Here is a 23,627-nt window from a genome sequence, read left to right as displayed (position 1 = left end):
GGTGGAGGGATTCACAGACTCAGGGTAGATGGGGTTTACACCCTCAGGATGGAGGGGTTGACAGCCTCGGGGTCAGGGGCGGTTCTAGGGGGGGGGGACTTTGGAGATTTATAATAAATCATACTGATTTTATTGCTGTTGGTGATGTATGATACTGAGCGGTTTGATGTCAGTGAAGGAAACCCAAAATGTTGTAATATTGACAATTTCTTTAACAAATGAAACATTTCAAATGTAAAATATTGACAATTGCTGTAACTGAAGGAAACACTTAACACTATGCTACTGAAATAAATGCTGCAATGGGAAAAAGCCAATTATTCTATATTGTGTTTTTGAATGCCGTTACTTAGTACTAAACTAAATATTTTGCGTCCCGGGTTCAATGTGCCCCTCCAACAAAACAACTGGCCCCAGTCTGCCCCCCCCTCCCCCCCATGAAAATTGGTCTAGAACCGCCCCTGCTCAGGGTGGATGGGGTTTACACCCTCAGGGTGGTTGGGGTTAACACCCTCAGGGTGTAAAGCCCTAACCTAATACCTTAACTTAACCAACACTAACCTTAACCGACTCTAACCTAATACCTACACTTAGCCATCTCTTACCTAGTAACTACTTAACCATCTCAAACCTAATACCTTAACCCAATCATCTCCAACCTAATACCTACCCTTAACCATCTCAAACTTAGAACCTACACTTAATAATCTCTAACCTAATACCTTAATATAACTATCCAACCAGTTAACATAACATGTATTAATGTAGACCTTTAACACATCAGCCACATCATCCTGGGATTGTTTCATGCATCTGACCGAAAAGTGGGGGTCATCAAATCAGCCTGAGAGCAGCCCACCACTAGTCTGAATAAAGGGCCAGCAAACTGACCTGAGAGCGGCCCACCACTAGTCTGAATAAAGGGTCAGCAAACTGACCTGAGAGCGGCCCACCACTAGTCTGAATAAAGGAAAAATATGAAATCAAACAAGGATCAGAGGGGACAAGAATCAGTCCTGCATGTGCTGTCTCGGCTGTCGCAGGACTGCATTTAATGAAGCTGGCCATATAATGAATGTAATGTAATACAAGCTGCTCGTTAAATACAAATGTACATCTAATTATTAGAAATGTTGATAGCCAAATCAAGACTAAAATTAAAACCATCAACTAAAAGTAGCCCATTATACAAAAATATGGATTCCATAACGATGATAAATCAATGTAATCTATGTACAATAATTATATATGGAAATATAAATGTGTGATGGATACACATAATATTGATTAATATTCTAATGCTCAGATACTTCTTTAGATGCTTCTTCGATCCCACGTTAAAAATTCACAATAATTCTCAAGACACGGAAATTGTCAATATTTATTTAGCATTTATTGGCGACAACAACACAGCCGTTGGCGTTCTGTTGGACTAGCATCACCACTGCTGTCAAGTAGAAAAAAAATACCAGGCTAACCCAGAGAAATAACCCTATGACCATCGTTTTGAAAGAGGAAAACCAAACTACGTTGAAATACTATGCGATAGTAACTCAAAGAATTAGTTCCTTACCATAGAGAACCGGTTGCGTGAAAACTGTTAAACTTGATTAAGTTCTCGATTTTTTCTGCACTAAATACTTTACAATCCAGCATTTATATATTCTTCATGATTTCCTAATGAGAAAAAAAGATAACAGTGCCAATGTACAACAAAGGTAATATCAGAACTGGACTTTTCTTTTACATTTTTCCATTCAGGACATACCGAAATATTTAACATTTTCACAAATCTTGCAGCATAAACCTAGTATTGTTAGATATGAACGTTCTGAGAATTAAACATTCTTAGCTTAAGTGCAATATTGAGACGGAGTAAAATCATTTTTGAAACTGTCTATCAAAGCAACGCACACAATGCAGGTTTCATCTCACGCTCACCACTTGTATGCCACTCACTTCAGTGTTAGTAATATGAGCGATTGTTGTGTTCTTCAACAGCAAAACAACAGAGCAATAACATGCTGAGAAGGCCCAAACACAAATACAGTGGGGCAAAAAAGTATTTAGTCAGCCACCAATTGTGCAAGTTCTCCCACTTAAAAAGACAAGAGAGGCCTGTAATTTTCATCATAGGTAAACCTCAGCTATGAGAGACAAAATGAAAAAAATCCAGAAAATCACGTTGTCTGATTTTTTAAGAATTTATTTGCAAATTATGGTGGAAAATAAGTATTTGGTCACCTACAAACCAGCAAGATTTCTGGCTGTCACAGACCTGTAACTTCTTCTTTAAGAGGCTCCTCTGTCCTCCACTCGTTTCCTGTATTAATGGCCCCTGTTTGAACTCCTTATCAGTATAAAAGACACCTGTCCACAACCTCAAACAGTCACACTCCAAACTCCACTATGGCCAAGACCAAAGAGCTGTCAAAGGACACCAGAAACACAATTGTTGTTGTTTGGAGGAGAAAGAATGCTGAGTTACATCCAAAGAACACCATACCTACAGTGAAGCATGGGGGTGGAAACATCATGCTTTGGGGCTGTTTTTCTGCTAAGGGACCAGGACGTCTGATCCGTGTGACGGAAAGAATGAATGGGGCCATATATCGTGAGATGTTGAGTGAAAACCTCCTTCCATCAGCAAGGGCACTGAAGATGAAACGTGGCTGGGTCTTTCAGCGTGACAATGACCCCAAACACACCGCCCGGGCAACGAAGGAGTGGCTTCGTAAGAAGCATTTCAAGGTCCTGGAGTGGCCTAGCCAGTCTCCAGATCTCAACCCCATAGAAAATCTTTGGAGGGAGTTGAAAGTCCGTGTTTCCCAGCGAAGGCCCAAAAACATCACTGCTCTAGAGGAGATCTGCATGGAGGAATGGGCCAAAATACCAGCAGCAGTGTGTGAAAACCTTGTAAAGACTTACAGAAAACGTTTGACCTCTGTCATTGCCAACAAAGGGCATGTAACAAAGTATTGAGATGACCTTTTGTTATTGACCAAATACTTATTTTCCACCATAATTTGCAAATAAATTCTTTAAAAAACAGACAATGTGATTTTTGTCTCTCATAGCTGAGGTATACCTATGATGAAAATTAAAGGCCTCTCTCATCTTTTTAAGTGGGAGAACTTGCACAATTGGTGGCTGACCAAATTCTTCTTTGCCCCACTGTATATACCTATACATATATATTTGTTGAACAAAATGCTCCCGCCATTCTTCCTTTTCTCTTTCTTAAGTCTTCGGGAGAAAACAGAAAAGAAAAACAGAGAAGAAGCTACGGTTTGAAAAAAAAAACATTCTCAGAAGGACAAGATGGAGACGGGGCGACTGGTCTGGAGAAGAGCTGGAGGGGGGGGGGGGGGGGGGGAGGTCATCAACAAAAGAAAAACAAAAAAAGGTAGTACATCAGTTAGTCAATGTCCATCGGGGGGACCTTGGCGCTGTCCGTGGGTTCCTGCTCAGCGTCCGCGGTGGCGGGCGTCCCTTCCCCGCCCGCCTCTGCCTCTGGCTGGCCGTTGACCGGGCCGTTGGCCGTCTGCTCCTCCTTGGGGAGCTCCACCTTGGGTTTGGGCTTGGACACCGCGGGGTTACAGGACGTGTACAGCTCCTGGAGACGAGGAGAGCAGAGTGCGAAGAAAGTTGAGCTTTTCTGACACTGGTGGTAGTTTTCCACCGACAGTGCCAGAGGGGTATTGCGGCAAAGTCGCTAAGGATAGCGGCGCTTAGTTGATTAAGCCCGGTTAGAACCAACGCCGACTTCCACCTGAGGCTAAAGCCGTTCCCATCAACGCAGTTCAGCCGCGCCTTGCTCAGGTTAGCTCAAGCCAGTTGAAGGGATGAATTTAATGAATTTATGATTGACCGTAGCTTTGTAATCAGGGAGATAGTCTCGAGGTAACGCTTCGGACTTGCACCCGGTCGTTCGGGGTTCAATCCCCACCTAATTACTAATTTAGGAAGGATTACTGGAGAAATCAAACAACTCTTCATGCCTTTCATTTTCCATTTCTTTGGATATTGTAAATTGACTAACCATAGTATTTATCTCAACAGAGGCGGTCTCGGCTGCCTGCCGAGAAACTCACCTGAATGGAATTTATGTGGCTGACAATTTCCCATGCAGCAGTGTCTTTGTCATTGTGACAAACGCTTCACTATCACTAACATTATCATTAACTTTACCAGGGGTTTTTGCAAGTTAGATTTGGGTTCTAGGGATATTTTAAGACATATTTATTACATAAAAAGTTATTTGTTTGGCCTAATTTTTCTGATATAAAAGGGAAAAAATAAGCCAACGCCAAGAGTTCGACACACTCAGGACACGAACTCGGGTTGACCGTACCACAGGGCAGATGGCTAGACCACTCACCCAACTGCTGGTTCACGATTTGGATAGAATAAATAAATTTGTCAGAAAATGTGTTGAGAAAATATCCTGGATAACAATAGATAGCCATTCATTTAATTATTTTATCTGCATCATTTAATCTTAGACCCTTAGTGAAAATATAGTCTGCCTCTCATGGGCTAGTACTCGATGTCATGACCCGCCCTACTCTGCCGCTCATTGGCTAGTAGTCGAAGTCATGCCCCGCCCTACTCTGCCACTCATTGGCTAGTAGTCGAAGTCATGACCCGCCCTACTCTGCCACTCATTGGCTAGTACTCGAAGCAGTGGCGGCTGGTGGTTTTTAAAGTGAGGGAGGAAGGACTGCGCGCTTGGTTGCCATTGGCCTGCTTGCACTGTTAGTGGCGAGTGGTGGCATAAGTATGTGAGACTCAAGTTGTTTCAGGGTGTTAATATGTGAATAAAATTGATACAAAGCCACCAGTGGCAGCATGTTGCCCCAGCTGGTGGGCAGCATGTCTTGGACTACAAGGGAAGAAGGAAAGGATGCAAAGCCAATTCGTCAAATCAGGCCTACTCTTGATTTGTGAAAACTAAATAAAAAAATCTGGGCCTATCATTGGGCCTATTTTTGCACTCAATGACTGAAGCTATTGGTTGTAATTTGGCTGTGTTTATTTTCAGCTACAATTGTTTTAAGAAAAAGGAAGACACAAGACAAAATTTTAAATGGTATCACAAAAGTGATACCATTTAAAATGCATCATGCTCTGAATCATTCGCTAACCATCACGTCCACAATATCAAACAGAACAGGGGAGTAACAAACAATTGAAAAGAACAACAAGAACATTATTACACAACTATTTACATGGGCTGTAAGCCTAACATTGTTTCAGGCAAATGTGGATGTTAATAGGTGTTTCAGAATGTTGGCCATGGTGTTAAGCCAATTAAGATTGAGGGACTTCATTTATAGATCCAAGTCAATCCTCCTCGCTGTTTGTGTTGCAAAGATATCAGTGACCTGGTCATACCAAATGGGATATTATTAAAGTGATTTCTGAATAACGGCGTGTGTAGCTCCACGTTTTCGCCACCCTTTCAGACGGCTTGGTAACCCAACGGAGGAGTGTCGAAAAATAGGTAGGCTCAGCGCGTTTATTTCAGGACCTTGCCAAACTTTTGGCGGTGAAAACGGCAATATAAGAAAACCAAACCGCAACGCTCGGTGGAAACGGATATATATGCGAACAGAGCCGCACTGTACCTCAACGAGCAGTAGCGCACCGCTCGGTGGAAACAAAGCATACGACTGAGCGGGTTTGTTGGTTCTCGTAGCCTAGACTTGAGGGGATAACCCCTCCCTCCGAGCTGCTCCACAGCCAGGGCTCCTGCTTATTGGTTCATAGCGCAGCCAGGAGTCCTTCTTATTGGGTCATAGCGCAGCGGGGAAAATGAATGGGAGTCAATGGAGGCCGAGGGAGGAACGTCCTCAAGCAGTTATTTTCAATAGGCGATAGGGGGTGCTAAGGTCCCTTTTCCCAGGGAAACGAACATTACATATACAAAGGCATTAAAGTAGTCATATTTAAGGGCATTAATTCATTACAGTAGTCAGTAGGGCAATCTACATTTTTTATTCTCAACAATGTTAAGGAGGATCTTCCTCCCTCTCCTCACTGGAGCAGCCTCCAATGACTCAAAGTCATGACCCGCACTACTCTGCCTCTCATTGCCCCCCCCCCCCCCCCCCCCCTGCTCACCTTGGTTCTGGCCTGGACCTCGAAGGCTCGGACGGCGGGCTCCTTGGTGGGGTCCTGCTTGCTCTGCTGGTTCATCTTGTCGCTCATCCAGGCCATGGCGTCGCCCACCTGCTTCTCCACCCGCGTCATCTCCAGCTCGTCCAGGTGCGCGTACTGCTCGTCCTGGACACACACACACACACACACACACACACACACACACACACACACACACACACACACACACTATTTAGACCAATTGATAAAAGTGTTATGAGAGTGATAATATTGAGTAAGTGTACCGATTAATAACTCCCTGATATACTTGAGACAAAATGGAAATTAGGGGGCCCGCTTGGACAAAATGGCTGGTTTGTTATCTTATCTCAGAGCTGCATCAGGCTTTGAGGGTCACAACAGCCTCAGAACACTAATAATATATTAAGCTTCTGGCCTCCTTCATGCAGCAAGAAGCATTCCCTATTAGCCTTCAAATATTATATAGTATCTATGCAGCATGTTCCTTTTCCCAACATAACCCCTAATCCACATGAATAAATTAGCAGAATAAAAGGCATTTTGTTTGCTTACAGAACCAGCCAATTAGTCCACTGCCTAGTTCACCACTTAGAATCCCAACCCTTGGCCGAGTGCTAACCTTGGCCTTGTATGCGCCGACCAGCTTCATGTACATCTGGATCTGTTTGCCCAGCTCTGCGAAAGCCTTCGGTGCCTCCTCGGCTTCGATGTACCGCTCCATTATGGGCTGGCCGAGTTGCTGTTGACAACAGGAGGTAACTGTATTAGACTCTCGATCTCGTTGGGACACAACAGACGCATGGAGTTATGTAAAAGTACTTTCATATGACCATATGTGGATGTATTTATACAGCGTGTCTCTAACCAGTGGCCACTCAAAGCGCTTTACAATACAATACAAATACAATTGCCTTACATTCATCCATTCATGCACACATTAACACACAGATGGTGGAGTCAACAACCCAAGGCAAGAGCAAGATCATCTAGAGCAGTCAGGTGTCAACCGAACCAGCAACCTTCCGGTTACCAGTGAACCTGCTCTACCTCCTGAGCCAAATGCCGCCCTTGGTAGTACTAGATAATAACGTGGCCCCATTGCACCGATACAGCGTAAAAACTAGCGTCATTACAGGTATCCTGTGTTGCGTGTTTAGTGTTGTGGTGCGTGCGCTACCTTCAGCTCAGCCAGTTTATCGATGTAGACCTGCTTCAGCTGGTCTTCCCCGTCCTCGTACAGCCAGTTCTCTGTGGTCTCCAGCTTGGAGGAGAAGGAATCCCGGTCCTGGGGTTACAGGGAAACATTAACCATAAACAATAAGAGTTGAAATAATAAGAAATCAAAAAATGCTTCAAAAAGGTATTTATGGTTTAAAATCTACAACAGAACATTAAGGTGTCCTGATTATCGAACATTCTGACCGTAATGTCAGGTAAACTTTACTTTATTGATCCGAGATGGGGCATTTGGGTCACTGCAGAAGTACTGGACAGAATCCTTAAGGTGCGCTCACACCAAAAGACACATTTGTCGCCCGTTCGCGTTGTCACCCAAGTTTTGTTGAGAGACAAATCATAAACTGTCACTGTGCAAGTTTTGTCAGGCGAGTTTGCCGGTTGAACGCTGATTGGCTGTTACGTTACATAACAGCACTCAGTGGCCACGCTGTTGAACGCTGATTGGCTGTCATCATGCGAATGTCGCGGCAAAGTTGAAATATTTCAACTCAAGCGAATTTGTCGCACTACAAATCCTCGTGAACGCGCTCGCCTGTGCAGAGCGAAAGTGTGGTGCGACAAGTTTTCTCTAGCGAATAATTTGCGTCTCTACGTTCACTTTGTATGGGATCGTGTCGCCCCTTTGCGTTTGGTGTGAAGGCACCTTCAGACCTTCAGAAAATATTACATTATGATAACGGAATTATCCTTTGCTTTGTATTCGGGAATTGGAACAGCATCTGAATATTTTGGCACCAATTACCATCTTTGGTCCAGTGGGGGAATCAACGAGACCCAGTGGTGTATGAAACACTAAAGTATCAAGTACCAAGTGTTCAGTGGTCATCCACTAGCTGCCACATGACTAGGTGTTGAGGAGCTCATACCACGGATCTCCCTGGAGCTCACATACATGCGGTGGTGAACGTTTAAGTGTTGATATCGTGCTTTTTTGACTTTTCCCTTTCCTTTAGACTGTTAGATGACGTTTGTATACATTTCTTACGTCTGCCAAACCAGAAAAATCTAAGCACGAGCCATAGGGAGTATTTGCGCCCTCAATAAGTTTGTGAAACAGCTAGTTTCTGCTTAAACTTTACTTGCGTAATAGTATGACGTCAGACAGGCAGTGCAGTGGGCAGTCCCGCCTCCCGGCTACTCGCAATGTTTACAACTTCTCGGGGTGTGAATTCCACCAATCGCTACAGAGTGGGCGTTCAACCAATCGCAGCAGAGTGGGCTACTCGGGAGGGGGGGCCTTAAAGCCACATGATACAAATCGGACCGCTTTTGAAAGACGTGTGAGAATGTGTGAGAATAAAAAGGGGCATTTCTAACATCCAGGCATGTAACCCTATTCTAGTAGTCCCCCCAAATGTAATCATGAACCCTAAAAATAGCATGATATGGGACCTTTAAGAGAAGCGGCACAGGGTTGGAACTCACCGCCGGGCTGACGAACTTCTCCAGGCGGCCGTGCAGCTTGTCCCTCATCTCGTACACATACTCCTCCACGTTGTTCTTGGCGTCGTTGCGCTCCTTCTCCAGCTTGTCCTGCATGATCATGTTCCCCTGAGAGACACACGCCACACGCCGTTGGAGACACACCATGGGGACTACACCTGCCCAATTGGCAGCTTTACAGATGTTTATGAATGAGGAGCCCAGTGTTCATTAGCTGACCGAGATATCCTTAATAAAACACGATGACATGATCAGTAGACAATAGGCCTAGCTGCTGGAATAAGTTATTTTGCAGAACCTCTATGAATAAGTAGTATTATGTATTTATCTATCGTTTATTTGAACCATATAAATAAATCTACTGAACTCATTTCATTAATAATGTACAATGAATGAATAATGTAGTAATAACTATTTACGTCATAATTAGCAACTTGTGAATGCTTTATTAATGAAGGTATAATATATATTATATTTATTTCTACAACTCACTACAGCCATGGCAGGTTAATTCAACATATGCCTGTACTACTGACCAACATGGTGAATGTTCCTCATAATCGAATTACGCCGTCAGAAATAAAGCAACTGCAAAGGCTGTGTACTAGCTCTAGCTATCCATGAATAAACATTTATGTCTTTTTAAAAACAACAGTGTGGTCGCGCGTCAAAATGATGGAATTAGCCAGAAGGAGGCAGTCTTTCAACTTCTTTAAGCCCGATGCTAAACCAGCTTCTTGTAGCCATTTGTTTACATTTTCTACTTGACATGCAAGAGAACTGGTGCCAGTGCAGACACCCTCATGGATCGGGATATAGTGTATGACCTCACACTCATACATACAAACAGACACAAAAATAGGGCAGTGATTGAAACCAAAATCAAGTCACAGCTTGAGCCACAAAGCCAATTCAGCAGCACTCGTCAGGAGAATGGTTTGGGCTTTGTGCGGCAAAAAAAAACTAAAAACACTTGAAGAGTAAGTACTTCATAGTTGTGTAGCCAAAATAACACTAGGGTACCTAGGGAACACGGAGCTTGTGCGAGTGCATTACCTCATTCTCCACAAACAGATTGAGCGTTTCATTGGACAGCTGCCATTCCGGCTTGTGCTCGATGGGCAGCTCCACCGTCTTTGTCTTCACTTTGGGCTTCTTGGCCTGGGAAGGCTGTTCCGCCTTCTTCTCCTGCTTGCTCTCCTCCGTCGACGTCTGAGTGTGCGGAAGAGACATGTGACCTACGATGACCCTGGGGCATATCAGTACTACACACACACACACCCTATAGAGCAGATGGGAGCGTTTAGGCTGACCATGAAGAACTCAACGTGCCTGATGATTGGTTTCTGCGTTTAAACCATTTGCTGAGGTGGCCTTCCCTTACTTCCTTTGGAAATATTTGGAGAACTTTATTCTCATAACATCCAAATCCAAAACATCAATCATTGAGAGTGATTGTTAGTATTTTAGTACATTTTTCTCCAACAAACCCAGTTCAGACCACATTCACCTTCTGGTGCGTGTGTGGCTCTGCCATACCACGTGCATTGCCTTATTATCGAAACTATTTGAAAAATACATAATGTGAATGAAGCTAGCCAAGCTAATCTATTTTGGTGTGGTTGTGTACAGACTTGTGCAATTGTGGGTGAGTGTGGCGTTCAAACCGGGAAAGAACTGTTAAGTTATTCAAGTGAGCTTCACTGGCTGTTAGTCGAAGAGATATAAAACCACTTTGGCTATACGGAATATATGCTCAGAGACTTTCTCACTTGAAGCACTGAGACAAAGAGTTCATGCCTTCCGCACACTATTTTGAAACCCAATATGTCATTTGGAATTCTATGAAAATTGTACACTTTCTTTTTAAAAGCATTAAGACACCATGATTACTGACGCAGGGCAGAAATGTCTAAACACTGAACAGGTGTGAGTTGTCTCTTAAAAACAGAAGCCTCATAAAACCACATGGGAATGTGAGGTTCGACAACCAGACACATAACCAACAATAAAGAAACCGCTTTGGTATAGATCCGCCTCGTGAGCTATACGCGATGACTGTTGTTTGGATGAATGTACTCACTCTACAGTAGTACTTCTCTACAGATCATCACATTCCCATGAATTAAAACCCTAAGGTCTTATACTATGAGGAGGCGGGCGGACCTGGTTCTGTCCGGTCCCGTCCGTCATGTCGTCAGCCTCCGGCGTGGCGTCTCCGGTAACGTCCCCTGCAGACTTCTGCTCCTCCTGGTCCACCTGCATTTTGTTCTGAAAACATCCATCGTTACGTTATGGATGGCGTATACTGGGATGGCACACCACCATGATAACATCGTGTTGTCAGTTACAGCGAGAGCTGCCGCCACCCACGACCCCACCCCGGATAATCGGTTCTGAAGATGAGCACGAGGGTTATTCATCCAGCTCTGGCTGTGCTGGTGGTTAGTTAGGATGACCGGCCTTTTCACAGAAGAGTCCTGGTAGGCCAGGCGGCGCCCGTTCCACTCATTACTGGTGTATTACTTTGATGTGCTGTGGCGCACGGGCAGTAGCCTAATCCGCACTCGTTTGGTCTACTAGCCGTACACTGGTGCATCAAAGGAGAAGAGCCATAGTGAGTGTTATGAGGACACCGTGTTTGTCCGATGACGAGGCTTGTGTGAATAGGGTCTACATCAAGGAAACGGTAGGGTGTCAAGCAGTATGTCTGATCCGGTCACAGTAACACTCGACACTTAAAAGTGTTGTAAAGCTTATAAGTACACCTTACTCGTCACATATTTTAGGAAGTAGGTGTGTCCTTCTCAATATTTATTTAGTCAGAGCTCTGTGAATGGGAAAGTCTAAAAAAGGGAAAGAGTGTGAAGTCTGCCTCCCCCCCCCCCCCACCCCACACACACACACACACACGCATTTGTCATTTTGTTGTAAAAGGTCAATAATGGTCCGGGAAAACAAAACAATATAAATATATAACGATAGTCCGATATCAACAATGTGCAGAGATGGAGAATGCCTTCAGGAAAGCTAACAGGATTAAACACGAGGTCCACTGTGGCGTCACCTTGTCGTTGTGGTCCGTGTCCATGGGCTCCTCCCCCTCCGTCGGCTTGAGCAGCTCCACCAGAGAGGCGCTGGACACGCTGAACACCCCGTGCACGTTGACGCGCACCTTGACCTTGACCTTGGAGCAGTCGCCCGACGCCTGCGGGACCACCTTCTGCACCACGAAGTGGCCTGCGACCGGGCAGAGGAGTGCATGCATTCACCTCACTGAAAGGCCCTTCTTTTTGAACGTTTAACCCTTAACGTAGTAGAGTAAGACAGGAAGGCATGGGAGAGAGAGGGGAGGGCATGCAGCCAAGGAACACGGGCTGGAATCGAACCCCGGTCGCCGCAGTAAGAACTGGGCCTTAATGTTACGCGCTCTACCCCGGTGAGCCAAAGGGGCCGCCCCGAAAGGGACTCTTTAAAAAGGTCCCGTGACATACCACCAGGTGTGGGCTGATTAGCCGTTACAAGCCGTTTTGGAAATCTGTCCCTTATGACATCACAGGTGGGCGTGTCCACCTGTGATGTGTGCTGGATAGATCAGTCTAACAGCCTACCCAGTGGACTGTAGCAAACGTTGCTCATCTATCCGTCACAGGATAGATGAAGAAGAGCAGACGGAGACAATAATGAATAAATTATAATTGACAATAAGTGAATAATCGCGTAAGACATAGTGTCGCAGAACTAAATACTTCACATTTGAAATAAGTTGGGTAGCCGCTACGAAGGCTCCTGTGTGGGTAACGAACGCAGAGGGGAACTAAATGAATGGGCTTAGCCAAAACACTGGGCCGCTTTCCAAGAAGACCCTCAGTCGGAGACGCCTTATGGTGGTGGTGGGGGTGGGGAGGTGTGTGCCTGTGGCTAGGTACCTATGGTGGTGTTGGGGTGAGGCAGGCCCTTGGGGTCACTGTAGTAGGCCTCCAGAGGGAAGGCGTCTTTCCGGTAGAACGTCAACACCTTAGAGAAGGGGGCGGCGTGGTTCTTGGTGAACACCTCGCAGTCCCTGCAGACAGACAACATGGACCACATCAACGCAATCATCAATCGAGCACAAAGTACGCCCGCGGTCATCATGATCCGGTTTAGAGTGAAGGACAGAGCGGTCGTTACAGAGGAGCTTCAGATTCTGAACTAAACCATGGTACACATTTGCTAAATAAATCACTGATGAAATTCACAAACAGGCTTGGTTGATCCACCATATACAATCTGTCAAGCGGGGCCATCCCTGAGGTCAACTAAGGGCAAGGAAAAGGGGGGGGGGGGGGGGGTGGGGGTTCCTACCCCAGACCCTCCTCTACTGCGGAGCTCCACTTCAGAGAGATGGGGAAGGGCACCACGTCGCTAATGCAGAACTCCCGGACCTTGAACGCCGGGGACAGGATGGCACACTGGACACATACAGAACACAGAAGAAGAGAGGGGAGGTACCAGACCTTTAGTGGTCACTTATTGATGGACGCAACTACAATACTGCATTGAGGGTATGATATAGTTTGAGGGCTTGGCGGGGAATTGGTTATTGCTGAAGACCATGGGAGATATGGACCGCATCGCTTATGGATCAAAACGCCCACTAAACGGTACTGTTGCAACATGAGTGTGACAGAGAGCAGCAGACAGACTGATACATTTCTTAATGTGCCATGTGGGCGACGTCAGAACACGGCTGGCAGCGAGGGGGCCAATATTTGTGTTAGCCAAACAGCGCTCACCTTCCACCATCCTGCATGCATTATAAAAAGGCTCTGTGTCTAGCTAGCCTACTGAATTTGAGGTTGGCTCTGACTCTGATTGAACTACCCTTTGGAACAGGTTACCTGGTACACTCAAGTCATTCAGAAACATAGGCGGTTAACAGGCTTTGAAACAATGGCTTAGACGGCAATCCAAGGCACGTCTTAATGATGATCATTGTTATGTGTGTGACTTGTACGTAATTATTTGAATGATTGATGTGTGATTTACTGCAACTTTCCCCCTTTTTCCCCTCCTCCACAGTGATCTTAACGGAAATTAGCCTTTGGGATTTATTGTGTCATCCCTGACTATTTAAGTATTTTAATGTATGACACAGAGTGCCGTTTCATATATTACCAAAAAAATCCAATCAATTAATTCCGGGTCAGTGCTGTGCTCATGTGAAGGCTCACCTGAAGAGCACATCCCCTGGCCACGGCTTCGTCTGCGTTGAGCGTGGTGCTCAGCTCTTTGCCAAAGAACTTGCTGATGCGCTCTTTAATGGCCGGCATTCTGGATGCACCGCCCACAATCTCCACTGCATAGATGTCTTCCTTCTTGAGCTCTGCACACAGGAAACAAAACAATGATGATCCAAGGGTGAAGAACATTGCTATGAAAAAGTGCTGCAGGCAAGTTTCGGCAGAAGAGAGAGCAAAAAGAAGTATAGCATTTCACACGCCTGTGATGGACAAGCAAGATGAATTCTCCAAAGCAATAAGGTTAGAGAAAAGCTGAAATAAAAATCTCAAAGGGGCTCATACAGAGGTAGGCGCAGTCAACCTCCAACAGATATGCTCACAGCTCATTTCATTTATTAGTAGGTGAAGGATGGCTAGGCAATTTCTAACGCTGAAATGATAGCCCTTAAATGATACCAACATCATTTTTAATGGTCAGAACATTTACAAGTTACAATGTGGGCGGCAGTAGCTCAGCAGGCAAGGCAGGTTGACTGCTAACTGGAAGGTTGCTGGTTCGATCCCCGGCTCCTCCTATCCGAGTGTCGAGGTGTCCTCTGAGAGAGCTGCCTCAGGAGCTCCTGACGAGCTGGTAGTCCGTTGACTCCGCCGTCGGTGTGTGAACGTGTGAATGAATGGTTGTAAGTCGCTTTGGATAAAAGCGTCAGCCAAAGCCCCTAAATGTAACAATGTTTTTGTCGACCGCCACACTGCATTGTAGAGTCAAGTACAGCACCATCTCTGTGGGGGACACACCACGCGGTGGGCATCGCATGAAACTGATTCCACTCTATCAGAAACACCATTGCACAGGCATGTTAGATCTATGGAGATTTCGGGCCTCATTCAGTTGTAAATGCGCTTTGCTAGCAAATATTTGAGCTAAAACATAGTCATTGAAGTTACGACCCTCTCTCGGTCTGTCTACTGGTTCTCCGGTTTACCTATCTGTACAGTCGGTGGTTGGAGCTGACCGGCTCGTACAGTTCCGCTTATCCCTATACTACAGTCAGAACTGATTATACAGACAAAATGTTATATTCCTTTATTATAATCACTTCATCCTTCAATCATGTGTAGACTTCATGTTTCGCTCAGAGTTTGGTTGTCACGTTAAAAAACATAATCTCTTAGAGAGTTCCTCCCTGATCCAACATTACGTGACGGCGTTATTCATTGAAATCGCTCAGCATTGCGGAACATAGACATGAAAGGGCATGCAAAGACGCCCTGAGGAATGGGCACGTTCATAGAATCAGACTTGTGTCTACTAGTGTGTTTGTGTGAGAGGGATACATTAGGGGTAGCACAGTGTCTTGTCAACTCACTGGCTTGTTCCAGGACGCTTTGCAAGGGACCTTCCACTCTGGACAGCAGCCCTGCACTCATCTCTTCAAACTGAGCCCTATGGGCCAGGGGAAGGAACATGGTCACACACACACACACACACACACACACACACACACACACACACACACACACACACGCACACGCACACGCACACACACCTTGATGAGCACCAGATATTGCGTTCGGTTAACCATTCTAAAAGAAACACCTTCAGGTACTTTGGCTTTCATATAAAAATGTACAAAATACACAAGGACTTTTTATTGGCACTAAATGAATGCCAGAGCCTAGAGAAATATGTGAGATAACAGCTAGAGTCTGACGCTATTAAACAAAACCCCAAAATATGAAAAGAAAAAAATGCAATGGAATAGAAAGCATTTCTGCACTAACAATAAATATAACGACAAATCGATGCATCGACAAATCAAAGACAAAGAAAGACCCCGAGAGGTGGCTGGTGCGTGGCTGCGTGCCGACCTGTTCATCTTGCCGGTGACGTCGACGTCGTTCATGAAGCACTCGATGTTGAGCGGCAGGTCCGAGCAGTTGGCGCTCATCAGCTTCTTCAGCTTCTCGCACTCCTGGTAGAGGCGCACCAGCGCCCGGGGCTTGCTGCGCGGGTCCAGCTTGTACTTCTGGCCGAACACCTCGCAGAAGTGGCTCACCAGCACCTCGTCAAACTCCTTGCCGCCGAGCGCAGAGTCGAACGCCGTCGCCAGGATCTGACCGCAGAGCGGCGGGGGGGCGGTTGAGTACATGCTCCTCGGGCGGGGAGTAACCATATGGCGACGGCAATTGCCATTCTATTATGCTTAAACATACATATATACATCAATTATTTCGATTTTATAAATCCTAATGATTTACCCAGCCCTTGATTGACGTTACAAATTAGTTGCCATTCCCTGAAAACAAGGCACTTAAATCGCCTCCTACTGGGTCCCGGTATTTCTAGTATCGCAGTACACTTCCTAAAGTAAAAAACGATCATTTTTCAACCATGCTGTGGTCTCCTTCCTCGGATATCGCCCCCAGAGGCTGCGGCTTCAGAATCCCAAATGACAACTTTGTCAACTTTGCAGACCAAAGTAAGCCATCACTGAGTTAGCCTTCGGCACTGGCCTTACCTTGAGCTTTCCCTTGTTGAAGGCACACACAGACACCTGGAAGTTGGAGTGTCCCAGGTCCACAAACACCACATTGCGGGGCTTCTCCTCAGGGGCCGGCAGGTCCTGCTTGTAGATGCCGTAGGCTAGAGTGACTGCCGGGGAGGAAGGAACAGCGTTAACGCTGCTAATGCAAGCAGTGTTGGCCAATTCAGCCCATCGGTAGGCTCAACCAACAGACCGACGCGGCGTGGGCTTTGTTCATTTGACTAAGGCCCCGTCCACACATTTTTTTTCCCTTCCCGCAGGCCGATTCGAATTCGTGAACTTGAGCATCGGCCGATACAGAGTATATACACCGATACAGCATCTAGCATTGTATCTCCTAATAGCAATTTTCTGATTGAAGGGTTCTCTCACGATAACAGCAATGTATAGTCGGTTAATTGAGGGTTGACTATATATCTTTTCAGAACTAGATCATTTGCAATCTATAATTATAATATATACATTTGTATTCTTGTAGTTAAGCGTCAATGCTTCAATGTTTTTCCAACTTGGTAGCTTGAACGCAAGTAGGTCAGAGATTACGTTTTTCCCATTCCGACTTTTCACCTCTGACTGTTAACGAACGCAGCATGACACTGACGTAATTTAGATAGTCAACTGATGGCATCAGACCGGGGCAAAGAAATGCGCGCTCGCCAATACTCAATACTTTAGTTTAGGCCGTATCGGAGGAATTTCCGATACTGGTATCTGTATCGGAACAACTTGACTAATCACACTCACTGACCCATTGCAGCTCATGCCCTGGCTTGTCGTTTACCTGCCGTGGTCTCGTTCATCAGACGTAGACAGTTGAGGCCTGCGATCTGAGCCGCATCCATGACAGACCTCCTCTCAATGTCCGTGAAGAAGCTCGGAACCTGGGAGGAATGCCAAAGTACAACGTTTACAACACACCACAACGTGTTGCTTTCAACTGTTAACAGTGTGGATCATAGTGTTCGAGAAATTTGATGATAAATTAAAGGATGAAATGTGCAAATTGTTTATTTTAGATTCTCCAATTGGCCCCATTGCAGTGTGTCTGGACAATATTACCGCACAAGTTACTGAGAATGCCAAAACAAAAGACATGGCCATCCAAGAGAACAAGCTAAGTTTAGCTTATGACATAAGAGATGTTAACATATTATGTCTGAAGCACATCCAGGGACGAGTAGGGGTTTAGAAGCACACGCAGTCTATCCAAAAGCCTAAATTGTAGACTTATTTTATAATGTTTTACAGATACAACAAGTGCTTCATGACAAACAAATGCAAATCTGAGATTAAAATGCTGTAACTACATATATTAACACAATATCACTCCATCAACTCGTTAGAAGCTTGAGAAGCCAGGAAGGGTATTGGCTGAGAGGTGGCAGGTGTCTACTGGTAGGGAAGGTGATTGGCTGAGTGGTGGCAGGTGTCTACTGGTAGGGAAGGTGATTGGCTGAGAGGTGGCAGGTGTCTACTGGTAGGGAAGGTGATTGGCTGAGAGGTGGCAGGTGTCTACTGGTAGGGAAGGTGATTGGCTGAGAGGTGGCAGGTGTCTACTGGTAGGGAGGTGACTGGCTGAGAGGTGTCTACTTGGAGGGAGGTGATTGGATGAGAGGTGCAGGTGTCTGGAAAATGCTTACAGAGATCACGCAGTCAGCCACAGGCTTCTTCAGCGCATTTTCCGCAGTCTCCTTCAGCTTGGTCAGAAGCATGGCGCTGATCTGCTCAATGCTGAAGACCTTCTCCTCCTCCATGTACATCACCTGCATTTGGCCACATAACAAATGCTTACACACAACACACACAATAATGATAATAATAGAAAAATGGTGCAGAAGGTAATCTACATTTTTATGTCCAAGCATCAACCATATCATGGCGAAGAGCAAAGTTACCCATTTCACTATGCTTTATTCTCCTAGAATTTGGGATGTTTGGGATAAATTAACATGGAACTTTGGATGGGTTTCAAAAATGTAATCGGCTCTCAGCTTCATATGCTGAATGTGGGCAATGTTTAACATAATTAATCATATTTAATGTCAAGCATTAACAAATATGTTAATAAATATATATAATGTAATACACCAGCACACAAGACACACAACACACAAGAAGTAGGGTGGAGCACATGGGAGCTTCCATTATGGTTTCCGGCTTCAGTCTGTTGCTGTAATGGAGTAATTAGGGATGGGTACTATTAGGATTTTAAGTCTTATTGATTCTGCTTCTTGATCCGGTACTTTAACTGTACTCTTATTGGTCTTTCAAAAGAAAAGAAAAGACAAATTAAGAAGACATTGCTTTCTTTCGATTTAATTGGTTGATAAGCATTTTACTTTCATACGATTTGTGAAATGGCTGAACAGCAAAATCTTGATAAAAAAATATAAAAGTTCTAAGCTAGGCAAAGACTTGTTTTGACTTAAAGTGCAAGTGAACCCGCTGTTTCAGCTGGGATTGAACACATAACACAAAATTAGTTTTAAGAGCTTGATAATGTGCAATGTTTACATGGAATGTAACTGAAATGCACCACACACGTGGCGTTATACTGAGAAGCTTAACCCTCACTTGGACGCGGATATCAAAACAAACACGCATCCACACACACCTTGGTGTTATACTATAGGTTTCCACGGAGCCTTAGCCTCTCTCAGATAAGATCCTCTAGATCGACGGCAACGCTGCCCAGACATAGCGCTACCCGTCCACACAAACCACGCCTCTTTGTCATGTCGAGGGTATACTAACTATCTTTGGCATAACAAAATTACCACTACCGGCATTCGAGGCAGAGTGTAACATTTGCATAGTGTTTTGGTAGACTGGCAAAAACATAGAATTGTACTCCTGTTTTCGCTAAATTAAAGAATTGTTTCAGTAACAGTGATACGATGGCATAGCTTAATATGTTGATGATCTTATATGATCATATTGCCAAGTTTATGGGAAACACAACCTACATATTCCAGCACCTGCGACAGAAGGCATGCGATAGAATGGCAGGTGGCAGAGATGAAGATCTTGGCTCAAGCCACAAATCGCCCGCAAATGCAGGTAACCTTGGCAGCAGCATTTTCAACATACTTGTCACTCATTATGACAAGAATGAGCCCTGGTGGCAGGCGATCACAGATGCGATGACATATCACATCTCAAAATATATGGCCCCCATCAGTGTTAATTTCGTTAACTAAAAATATAACGAAAAATGTTTGTCAGCGACCTTATTTCCATGGCTAAGACGAGACGTTGACGAGCTAAAAATAGATCTTTGATAATAAAAACTACGACGAAATGTAAGTTTAGTTTACTTTGACGAGACGAGACAGGACTAAAATGTTAGTGGTGTGCTATTTGGACATTCAAAATGGATGATATTTTACCCCAATTGTGCGTCTAGTCTGTCCGTCAAAATGCATCCCTGTCATTGGTTGAATTGCTTGAATTGGTTGAGGGATGTGCGCAGCTTGAACCCAGCCAGGTGCTGCTGATGTCCCAATTTCAGAATGACGGCGAGTTAATGACGACAACCACATGATGGCAAGTTCAGCACTAAAAGGGTTTGGTCGGAAACAAATTAGATGTATGGACGCACTTTAGTTATAACTCAGCAGAAAGGAAAATACAATGCACCGTACTAACGGGGATGGAGAGATGCTCTGTGGCTTCAAGTTAGGCGGGAAGATTTATATATATATATATTTTTTTTTTAATATCTGTAGTGTGCTGTCTTTATGGACCTTCCTGTGTCTTGAATATAAAGTTGATTGATTATGCAACGGAAACGTTGTTCACTCCTCCAGTAAATAGGACAGACCTACGACTTGGCAACGGGAGGTATGGTCCACTCAGCTATGAGCCAGAGAGCTAACGTTATGCATTGAACATATTTGAAATTCGTCTCAGCCTTTATACCAGATACTCTAGGGTCTATAGCATATAACCGCGTTTTCTGTTTACAGTTTTAATTCATTTTTCACAATTTACCAGCTCCCGTTTTGAAGACGAATCACCACGGCATTCGTTTTAATGGGAATCGCGACTGTCTATACTTTCAACATAAGGTTTACATATTTATAATTTAAAATTCGTCCCAGCCTTTATACCACAGATACTGTAGGATCTATAGCATATAACAGCGTTTTCTGATTAACAGTTTAATGCATTTTTCACAATTTACCAGCTCTCGTTTTGAGGCTGAACAGACAATTTGACTGGAACTACTAAGCTGTGTCCATATGTAGTTGTCCATATATCAGGGGTTAGCCTAATTGAATTAGTTTAAAAAGAGAAAACATTTTGACTAAAAGTAATGACTAAAAGTTGACTACAATGTAAGGACAATAGACTAAAACTACGAAGGAAAACAATTACTAAAATGTGACTAAAACTAATAAGCATTTTCGTCTAAAGACTAAGACTAAATCTAAAATAGCTAATAAAAATTAACAGTGGCCCCCATTTATACAGTTGGGAAGAAAGGGTCTTCAAGGTGCTGCAAATGATGGACAATATATTTTGGTATTTTTCGTTTGTTGAGTGAAATACAGAAAAAAAGATTGAGGCTTAAATAAAATATTCACTGTTAGTTTGAAAATAAATTAGGATTTCAGCCACATCGCCCGGCCCTACTTGTGATGTGACAATGGGGTTCTGAGATGGCTTTAATGGCTCAACATAGTGCCTGATTTTACCACTGAGGATTTTTACAGGAACAATGCATAGACTTCATTAGAAACAGTTGGGATCCTTGGGATTGGGACTAATTAATGAAATGAATGAACCCAAATTTCAAGGCATCAGCCATTCATCCCACCTTAATACCAGTAGCTCCAGAGGGCATCTCGGCCAGGTCGTACACCAGGCTGGACTTGACGGACTGGACGTAGGGGTCCGAGATGGCCCGGCCATGGAACCGCTTGAAGCCCTGCACTGTGTTCTTACAGTTGGACACCACCTGGGGGGAACATGGACCACGGGGAGCTGAACACCATCACCAGCAGACCTTTAGAGCGCAATGAGGAGGAGATGTAGGGCTCGCCTGTTACCTCGCTTTTTGCCGCTGCTCCGACGGATCGATTCTTCGGTCTAAATGACACAAACGACCTAAGAGACGGCAAAAAGTATTGAAGGATCATCTAGAAAGAAACATTTGGAAAGCTGTTTTGGCAGACAACATTGATTTAATTCTTACCAAACCAAAACAACAACAAAATAGTGCCAGAAAATAACATACAAAGGGAATTTGAAATGCAACTATACAGTCTTGTAAACCCAACGTGCGCCATGGCCTACTATCATGCAGTCCTTTGATTACATCACTCTGCTATACCATACAAAGCTGAGAATCACAACAGTATGAAACATGAGAAGCCGATCATTGTTTTATCACATATATTCGAATAATGGTCATCTAAATCTGTGATTGCATATTTGTATTAAATCATAAACGAATTGAATACCCAAAAGAGTTTGAGACAGACCCACATGAGTGGCCCTGCCACTACCTAAAGCCTTAAGCAAAAAGAAACCAAGGCCAAAAACTTTAAAACAGGATGAACAAGAAGATAGGGTGTCATTAAATCAACTAAGGCCCCAATAAAATACATTGCTAATGGAATGATATTCCGTCAGAGACAGTTAATATTAGGGTGCCAATTCTGATATGCAAAATTCTATCTATAATTACCCTTTATCGTGTAATTGATTCGGGCTTTTTCTCCCCCTATTAAGCTCATTACAATTAAAGATTGAGAAGACATACATTGGAGGACGAGTTTCTCCTAGATCCACTAACGTAACACCCCTCGTCAGCCAACATGCTGCTGCTGATGAAGATGATCTGACGAGTTATCCTAAAGTTTCATTTATGCCTTTAGTTACATAAAGGGACACAAACACTTTGTTCACACAACTGCAGATGAAAGGATTCGGAAAAATTCTTATTTGGAAGGAAATCGAGATAAGGAAACAAGTAGTATATCAAGTCAGTGGTTTACATGTTAAAAAAAAAATGGGGAGAAAAGTAACACTATCGCAATCGGCGGGTCAATTCCTAGTAGGCGACACCTCACTGATTTACGCATTGCAATATTGCTACTATATTGCTAGAATATTCCTCCTAATGACCGCCGGTTGACGTCATAGGCGAGGGGGGTGCACGATGAGGAGCGCGGCTCGTGCCGGTCTGTCGGCGCCCGTTTCCTCGCTCTGGAAACCAATGATGGCCTGACTAACACCGCCCGTCTGGGCAGGGCCGGGGTAAACATGCGAGCCACTTCTACTACGTACAGTAATAAAGACCGGGGCTGAGCAAACCAGTTGGGGTCGTTCTTATTTATTGGATCAATTAGATTATAGTTCTGCAATGTAAATAACATAAAACAAAGGTTAATTACATTACCACAGATAATAACATAGCTATTTCAATAAACTAGCATCAGTGGTTATATTCACGTGCCTCGGACTGCATGCTCTAATGCCCCGGTGTTCGAAGTCATTCAGAAAGGTTTCTGCTGTATTTGTGTCGTTTGAATATAAACCAGTCATTGAGAAGATATACTTACGGTGTACATCGGTCGCTGTACTCGTTAGCAACGGTCTCGATCCCACCAGCTCGGGCAACAGCCACATAACAGCTCTGAAAGCCCAAATCAAACCCCACCACTGACATCTTTCACGCACCAACAATTTTCTCTATTGTATTATGAAGTTAATAATACAATATAATTTGACTCCTCCGGAAAGTAATGAAGACGCCTAAGAGGTTATTTATAGAGCTGCGTTCAAAGAGGTTAGACCACCTCTATTCATAATCCACAGACAGCTCGCCGGTATAGAGGAGGGCAGGCAGGGCGGAGAGCAGCGTGGTGGTGTTCATAATTCATGCTCCCTGTGTAGTATCGCGATACTACAATATTCTATACGATAGAAAATGGTAGTATCGCGATACTACACATGGAGCGCAGCATGGGGGGTTTCATAACTCTCGCAGTCTCCCTGTGAAGTATCGCGATATGTTATAGAC

At 44.3% G+C, this 23,627-nt stretch overlaps 1 protein-coding gene across 1 annotated transcript; it reads right to left on the bottom strand.

The window, feature by feature from the left end:
• Positions 1-1,438: 1,438 nt before the first annotated feature.
• On the bottom strand, positions 1,439-23,416 carry hspa4a (heat shock protein 4a). Its single transcript, XM_079738783.1, has 19 exons — positions 23,167-23,416; positions 21,649-21,706; positions 21,417-21,557; positions 18,235-18,357; positions 17,376-17,475; positions 16,568-16,701; positions 15,918-16,162; positions 15,416-15,492; positions 14,040-14,191; positions 13,171-13,277; positions 12,756-12,889; positions 11,894-12,066; positions 10,993-11,097; positions 9,883-10,038; positions 8,809-8,934; positions 7,322-7,429; positions 6,764-6,883; positions 6,127-6,288; positions 1,439-3,616 (listed from the first exon to the last, which is right to left on the bottom strand). Exons 1-19 carry the CDS (start codon positions 23,271-23,273, stop codon positions 3,419-3,421), a joined length of 2,526 nt encoding a protein of 841 aa, XP_079594909.1. The 5' UTR covers positions 23,274-23,416; the 3' UTR covers positions 1,439-3,418.
• Between the last annotated feature and the right edge of the window lie 211 nt (positions 23,417-23,627).

This window comes from Pollachius pollachius (genome assembly GCF_949987615.1).
Source record: "Pollachius pollachius genome assembly, chromosome: 6".
Taxonomy (NCBI): domain Eukaryota; kingdom Metazoa; phylum Chordata; class Actinopteri; order Gadiformes; family Gadidae; genus Pollachius; species Pollachius pollachius.
This window is presented reverse-complemented; position numbering and strand designations above follow the sequence as displayed.

What these genes read in the sequence shown, in the direction of transcription:
- hspa4a (XM_079738783.1), bottom strand. Translation starts at nt 23,273, where the DNA reads ATGTCAGTGGTGGGGTTTGATTTGGGCTTTCAGAGCTGTTATGTGGCT. An exon ending in GAGCAGCGGCAAAAAGCGAG is followed by an intron (nt 21,558 to 21,648) that starts GTAACAGGCGAG and finishes TGTTCCCCCCAG; the next exon opens with GTGGTGTCCAACTGTAAGAA. An exon ending in ACACGGACCACAACGACAAG is followed by an intron (nt 11,098 to 11,893) that starts GTGACGCCACAG and finishes GGATGTTTTCAG; the next exon opens with AACAAAATGCAGGTGGACCA.